Source organism: Scylla paramamosain, chromosome 20 (assembly GCF_035594125.1).
Source record: "Scylla paramamosain isolate STU-SP2022 chromosome 20, ASM3559412v1, whole genome shotgun sequence".
NCBI lineage: Eukaryota > Metazoa > Arthropoda > Malacostraca > Decapoda > Portunidae > Scylla > Scylla paramamosain.
Genome location: NC_087170.1, coordinates 9,893,995 through 9,901,494, shown reverse-complemented (window position 1 = coordinate 9,901,494; position 7,500 = coordinate 9,893,995). Strand labels below are relative to the sequence as shown.

At 44.2% G+C, this 7,500-nt stretch overlaps 1 protein-coding gene across 4 annotated transcripts in view; it reads left to right on the top strand.

Annotated features, from left to right (window-relative positions):
- The first annotated feature begins 218 nt into the window (after positions 1-218).
- Positions 219-7,500, top strand: part of LOC135110275 (ATP-dependent RNA helicase DDX42-like) — an 8,823-nt gene continuing 1,541 nt past the window's right edge. The window contains exons 1-10 of one of the 4 annotated variants that reach the window (XM_064022430.1): positions 219-346; positions 1,462-1,706; positions 2,034-2,169; positions 2,381-2,508; positions 2,629-2,842; positions 3,053-3,394; positions 4,061-4,252; positions 4,816-4,974; positions 5,304-5,652; positions 6,951-7,203. In XM_064022430.1, coding sequence (XP_063878500.1) covers positions 1,513-1,706; positions 2,034-2,169; positions 2,381-2,508; positions 2,629-2,842; positions 3,053-3,394; positions 4,061-4,252; positions 4,816-4,974; positions 5,304-5,652; positions 6,951-7,192 — 1,956 coding nt within the window. In that variant the 5' untranslated portion in view covers positions 219-346; positions 1,462-1,512 and the 3' untranslated portion in view covers positions 7,193-7,203. Of the gene's footprint in view, positions 487-1,461; positions 1,707-2,033; positions 2,170-2,380; positions 2,509-2,628; positions 2,843-3,052; positions 3,395-4,060; positions 4,253-4,815; positions 4,975-5,303; positions 5,653-6,950; positions 7,204-7,500 lie in introns of those variants that run through there. The other 3 variants (XM_064022429.1, XM_064022428.1, XM_064022431.1) reach the window with 3 other exon arrangements.

The following is a 7,500-nucleotide window of genomic DNA, read 5'->3' as shown; positions in this document are numbered from 1 at the left end:
GGTGCTTGTAGCCACTGAGATCACGCATTAAGTTTTCTAAGGAGTTATCTCTGCATTCCTCAAGTTCCTCTCCTAGACGACTTGCCTACTGGAGCGAAAACACTATTCTTAAAAGATTCGCAGGGGTTATTGGAGACGCTGCTGATGCTTCTGTACTGTAACATCAATACAGCACCAATATCAGATTTTATTGGTATTTCATCACATCTGAGACATAATATGCAGTTAGTAATAGTGATAAGGAGCTAAATGAGACGTGTGGGCGTCTTATTATAGTGCCCTGAGTCGCAGGCGGCGGGGCCTCGGCATCTTTAGCAAGCGTCACATTTGTAAACAACGATTGATTGTGAGGAGGCAAGGCTGTGTTGTGTTGTGAGTGCCTGTGTGGCGGGTGTTGTGAGTGACTCTGCGGCGGTGACTAGACTTAAGAACTCTGCCGTGGCTGTGGTGAAGGTCCCTGGTGCATGTGTGGCCGTGCTGGTTGTGGTGAGTGGCTGTGGTGAGCGGTCGTGGTGGGTGAGTGTGTGTGTGGTTGTGAGAGGTTATGGGCATCGCTGCTTACTGTGTGGGTGTATTTGGGTGTGGTGACTGGTACTGTGAGTGTGGTGTGGGTGTGCCGGGTGTAGTGAGTGTTGTGAGGTGTGGTAAAGTTCCTGTGGTGAGTGTGGTAGTGTGGTAAACAGTTTCTGGTCATTGCAGTGGAGGAGAGGGTTATACAGTTACCGTAATGGCCACAGTCCAGGAATGGTTGTGATGAGAGGTGGTTGTTGATTGCATAAGTGTCTGGCGTGGTGAGAGTGGTGAGATGCTGGGGCTCATAATCACTGATGTGTGCAGGGGTGATGCAGGCACAGTGGACCAGTCTCAGCACTGTTCAAGAGTGACCTAACATTAGTGGTTTTATCTGAGAATTAGGTTAAGTTGGGTTTATGTTAACTCATTCTATTAATTTAACTGCTAATCTCTTTATTGTGTAGAACATAATTTGAAAAAATCATATTTTTATTCAGTATTAGTAAGTTAAGGTTGTTTCCATAATTTCCATAATTTTTACACGACTACATTCCTGGTTTTGTTTTACATAGTTTTAAAAGACAACCACTTGTTTTGGCTCGTGAACTCAAAAAAGTAGCATTGCACTTTCATTAATCCTTTTTCTTCTTTTCTTTTTTCTTAGTTTTATGCCAAAATTGCAGTTTTGTACAATATTCTTTTGTCTTTCTGTATTGCCAACAAGCCTAGAGATCTGATGGGAGACTGTATTGTTTCAGTAGAGGAAGAGAATTACTTGTATAAAATAAAAAGTTTAGTATCCACTTTAGCTCAATCGTGGAGTTTGCACTTAGGTTGTCATCCCCCTTAACTGGTACAGACAGTATGGATGGCTCTTCTGCCCTAGCCACAATCAGGCTCATCCATGACTATAACTGATTATGCCTTCCCATCCCTCCATTCCTGCAGGTCTCCTAACACAAACACACACACACAAGAGGAGCACAGCCGCCCGCCACTATGAGTTATAACAGGGGTCGTGGGTTTGGCTTTGGGGGGTTCTCCTTTGCCAAGAAACAGGAGGCCATCCCACCGCCACCCAATGCCGCACTCAGCAAACACGGCTACCACACCATGACCGCCATCAGCCAGAATGCAATATCAGGTGGCTGTGGGTACGGACAGCCACGCAAGAGACCAAGAGATGAGGACGAGTGAGTGTTGGCTGAGTGTTTGTCCTGTGTTTACTCTTTTTCATGAGTTAGTTTCCATTAAATTTTGATATTTATTGATCATTTGTTGGTCAGGTTGCTTTTTATGTATTTTGATATCTGTTTTATTGGTTCATGAAATTAGTTGTTTGATATAAATAATTTTTACTGCATGAATGAATTAATTTTTAAGTTTAAAATTCAGGAAAAAGATATTTACTCATTGCTACTTGATGACAAAATTGTTTGTTTGCATATCTTGAGGTACTTTGTCAGTGAAGTCATTCCTTTATTGCTTTATGTATACATCATCTACTTGTGTTTCGTCAGGTACTTTGACGATGAGGACGAGAGCTTTGAGGGAGCATATCAGCCAGCGCCGGGCAGCCCCGGACCACAGCGCAAGGAATCCTCAGACTCAGATGAGGATCCGCTGGATGCCTTCATGGCTGGCATTGAACAGGAGGTGAGGCACTTGCATTTATATTTATCTTTCCTTTGCACAGAATAGCCATTTATTTTTTTGGCTATGTGTGTATTTACTTGTTTATACGTATATCCTATTTATTATACCATTTTTCATTGGATGATTTTTCTCATTCTTTTGTAAATTTTTGGAAGTTTCTTATTCCTCATTCATTCATTCACTTAATTGTACTCTTGATCTGTGCTCTCAGGTGAAGAGGACGAAGGTGAAGGGCAGTGAGGACAAGAAGGAGATGAAGGGTGTGCGTGACGACATAGACGAAGAGGATGATGAGGAGTCCTACTACAGATACATCCAGGAGAACCCCAATGCTGGCAGGTGAGGGTCAGCAGGTCTCGTGTGTGTGTGTGTGAGTGTGAGGAATGTTAAACTGGTCAGTATATATAGATAACCCTTAATCTCTCTCTCTCCTATTGCTATAAAAACACTCATACACAGGCAACAGGAAGACAGTGAGGATGAGATAGAGTACGATGAGGACGGCAACCCCATCGCCCCCAAAAAGCCCAAATATATTGACCCCCTTCCCCCCATCGACCACTCCACCATCCAGTATGCTGAGTTCACCAAAAACTTCTACCAGGAACACGAGGACATTGCAGCTCTTGGCCCTGGCCAGATGCACGAGCTGCGGACCAAGCTGGGCATCAAGGTGAGGGTGCTGCTGTCACTGGTGTTAGATCAGTGCAGAGGCTGGGACTGAAATGACAAGTTGTGTGGTGTACTTTGAGATCAAGCAGTGAAAGAGGAGTAACCATGGACTGAGCATACCATGGGATACTAAAGTTGCAATGACATTATTTCACTGTTAGTTCTTCAGGCAGCGCAAGGATGTTAACTGTTTCACTCTTCCCTCCCTCAGGTCACTGGCTTTGATGCGCCCAAGCCAGTCACAAGTTTTGGCCACTTTGGCTTTGACGAAGCGCTGATGAAGTCCATCCGCAAGTCTGAGTACACGCAGCCCACCCCCATCCAGGCTCAGGCTGTGCCCATTGCCCTGAGTGGCCGCGATGCCATCGGGATTGCCAAGACCGGCAGTGGCAAGACGGCAGCTTTCATCTGGCCCATGCTGGTTCACATCATGGACCAGAGAGAACTGTCTCCCGGCGAGGGCCCCATTGGCCTCATCCTGGCACCCACGCGTGAGTTGGCGCAGCAGATATACACAGAGGCACGCAGGTTCGGCAAGGTGTACAACATCCAGGTGAGTGCCACAAATGCACCTGTACTGTCCCACATCTATTGGTTTAGATAGTGCAGTCTGTCTCAGCCTTGTAAGGGTCAAGAGTCTTGCTACTGTTTTGTGCTTCTGTTTCGTTCAGGCAAAGCAAATAGATTAACTCTGAGATCTTTGTTAACCTTGTTACCTAATATTTATGATTGCTTAAACCTTTCATCATCTGTCACCTTATAGGAGATTAGAGATATTACCTGCAGGACCTGTATTAGTAATAGTAATGATCACTTAGACATCTCATTATTCTTTGATTCAAAGGGAAAGGAAATAAATTGGCTGCAGAGATCTAATTTCTTAAATTTGTACCTCACTTACTTGTACCTTCACTCTCCCTCACTGTGTTAACTTGCCTTACCACACTACCTTTGAGATCCAGGAGTCTTAGTTATTGTCTTGATATTCCTGACTTAACTGGAAGAAATTAATAGCAGTTCACTTGTAGTTTGTCTTCTATCAATAATTATAGACAACTGTGTATTGTAGATGTGCAAGCAGTGAAGATTACAGCCTTTCTCTATCTCTCTTTGAACATGGAGATAAATTGGCAATATTGGAAGTTAATTCATCCATTCCTTTCCTTTTTAAGTTGGCAATATGGAAAATTATAACCCATCCATTTCTGTCCTTGTCCAGGTTGTGTGTGCCTATGGTGGTGGCAGCAAGTGGGAGCAGAGCAAGGGGCTGGAGGCAGGGGCAGAGATTGTCGTGGCCACACCCGGCCGGATGATTGACATGATCAAGATGAAGGCAACCAACCTGCAGCGTGTCACCTTCCTGGTGCTGGACGAGGCAGACCGTATGTTTGACATGGGATTTGAGCCTCAGGTGTGTCTCTGGAGCCTTGTGTCTGCCTCATGTCAACTGTTGTGGTCCTGATCAGTGTCTTGTATTTTAAATATGCATATTTATATATCTATCTTTCAACAAGCAAAATTCTTAGTCTGGCTTTTTATACTTGTCAAGCAAGCATCCCTGTGAATAAATGAGACAGCACACACACACACACACACACACACACACACACACACACACACACACACACACACACACACACACACACACACACACACACACACACACACACACACACACACACACACACACACACACACACACACACACACACACACACACATTCAACCTCTTGTCACACCCACAAGCATTCCCTATCATCTCGACCTCACTCATGCTGCACTCACCAAACTTAGATCACACTAACCCTTTAAATTAGGAGACAACAATGACAATTTACTACACTGAACATATACAACACTAGATAATCAGAGTTACACCAATTAGTCAAAAATTCCTCTGGCCATAACCATCATGCTGGTAGTGACAGTGATAACAAAGACTAAATCTGTGGCTTTCCCTGGTGTGTGGTACAGGTGCGGTCAATATGTGATCATGTGAGGCCGGACCGACAGACACTGCTCTTCTCTGCCACCTTCAAGCGCAAGGTGGAGAGGCTGGCGCGTGATGTACTGACGGATCCAGTGAGGGTGGTGCAGGGTGAGCTGGGTGAGGCAAACCAGGATGTGACACAGGTATGGAATGAGAGAGAGGGTTGTGACCTGTATTCTGAAACACATTTCTCTCCCACCATGACTACTTTTAAAAGCCACAGAGGTAACTAGCTGGATTCCCAAGAGTGTTTCTCCTGTTAATAATGTAGAAATCTTGTTAGTCTGTCACTAAAACTGTAAGACAAGTCTTAAAAATCTGTATAACTTTTGAAAATAGTTGGGTGCACCACAGAAATGTTTCAGAATATTGTCCTATGTTCCTTGTCATTATTTCTATCTTGAATACTCTCCATGTGTCCATTCATACAGTCCTACTGCACCAACACTTCACCTTCTTTCCCACACCGCAGATCATCAAGCTGCTCAACTCCAGCAACCACAAGTGGCTCTGGTTGACGAAACACCTTGTGGAGTTCATGTCGGAGGGCAGCGTTCTCATCTTCGTCACCAAGAAGGCCAACGCGGAGGAGCTATGCAACAGCCTCACCACCAAGGAGTATGACGCGCTGCTCCTGCACGGCGACATGAGCCAGTACGAGCGAAACGAGGTCATCACGGGGTTCAAGAGGAAGGACAAGCCCATCCTGGTAGCCACAGACGTCGCCGCACGTGGTCTGGACATCCCACACATCCGCACTGTTGTGAACTACGATGTGGCGAGGGACATTGACACTCACACCCATCGTATTGGTCGAACAGGTGAGTTGTGTGGAGGTTTAATAATTGATCATTGCCTTTCCTATTTACCAGACTTTTCTCTCTCTCTCTCTCTCTCTCTCTCTCTCTCTCTCTCTCTCTCTCTCTCTCTCTCTCTCTCTCTCTCTCTCTCTCTCTCTCTCTCTCTCTCTCTCTCTCTCTCTCTCTCTCTCTCTCTCTCTCTCTCTCTCTCTCTCTCTCTCTCTCTCTCTCTCTCTCTCTCTCTCTCTCTCTCTCTCTCTCTCTCTCTCTCTCTCTCTCTCTCTCTCTCTCTCTCTCTCTCTCTCTCTCTCTCTCTCTCTCTCTCTCTCTGTGTGTGTGTGTGTGTGTGTGTGTGTATATATATATATATATATATATATATATATATATATATATATATATATATATATATATGAGAGAGAGAGAGAGAGAGAGAGAGAGAGAGAGAGAGAGAGAGAGAGAGAGAGAGAGAGAGAGAGAGAGAGAGAACAATATCTTGTGTTTGTCTGAGTGTGCAAAAGTGTGACCAAGCTATGAAAATATCAGTTGGACTTGTGTTAGTTTTGTTAGAAATATAGGTAGGAAAGCTGCTTCATCAAGTAGTCGTCTGTACATAATAGACATTATTTATCAATATGATATAACTTTTTTTTTTTATCTAAAAACCCACCCAGGCTTTTTTTTTTTTTGCCAACTCTGCCTACCTACCTGTCTGCCTACATGTCTACATATCTACCTACCAACCTTCCTGTCTACCTATTTACCTACTTATATAGGTACATATCTACCTACCCATTTGAAATTCCTCCATTTATGCATCTACAAGGGATGAATGTACAGGTGGAAATAAATGGAGAGACTTCTATCAAAGCTGTGAGGGAGAATCTTAGGAGCAGGCATTACATATAGATAGATAGATAATACATACTCATATCACCCCAACACACTACCTTCCCTAGCAAAAGTCAGGCAAAGATTCATAGAAGTGAGAGGGGTGGTATTAAAAGAGACAGCATTTATAGGACCAGAAAGGGAATAAAACAGTGATGGTTATAAAACAGGAAGCTCTACTAAGATCATCCTAACACCTTCCCTTTGTCACCCTAGACTGTGGGGGAGTAAAAAAATAGAAACAGCACTAAGATCACCCTAGCATCTAATTTCCTCCCTCACCTTAAGCTGTTTGGGGGAGTAATAATGTAGAAACAGCACTAACATCACCCTAACACCCTACTTTCCTCCCTCTAGGCAATGCAGGGGGGGTTATAAAGTAGGAACCAGCACTAAGATCACCCTAACACCCTCCTCCTTCACCCTAGGCCGTGCTGGGGAGAAGGGCACAGCGTACACCCTTGTGACAGACAAGGACAAGGAGTTTGCTGGCCATCTGGTGAGGAACCTGGAGGGGGCGGCACAGGAGGTCCCCAAGGAGTTAATGGAGCTGGCCATGCAGAGCTCCTGGTTCCGCAAGTCCAGGTTCAAGCAGGGCAAGGCGAAGGCACTCGGGGGACGTGGCCTTGGCTTCAGGGAGCGGGCCAGGCCTGGGCTCAAATCCTGTTAGTGAGACCACAGGTGAGAAGTGTTTAAGGTTTCCATGTCTTATTTTTTACTATTCTTCAAACTAAGTCATTATTAAAAGACTTTTTTTTTCACACCTGCTTTTTTGTAATCATTAAAACTAAATCATTGTTAAAGATTTTCATACCTGATTTTTTTGCAATTCTTAAAGCCAAATCACTCGGTTAAGTAGAAGACAGATCAGAATTACTAATGGTGTTTTTTATATTTAGCATTCTATTCCCATTTCTTGGGGCTGAATCTCCCAGACAGCTAACAAGGCAAATGAGAATTATTAAGAACTTAGACTAT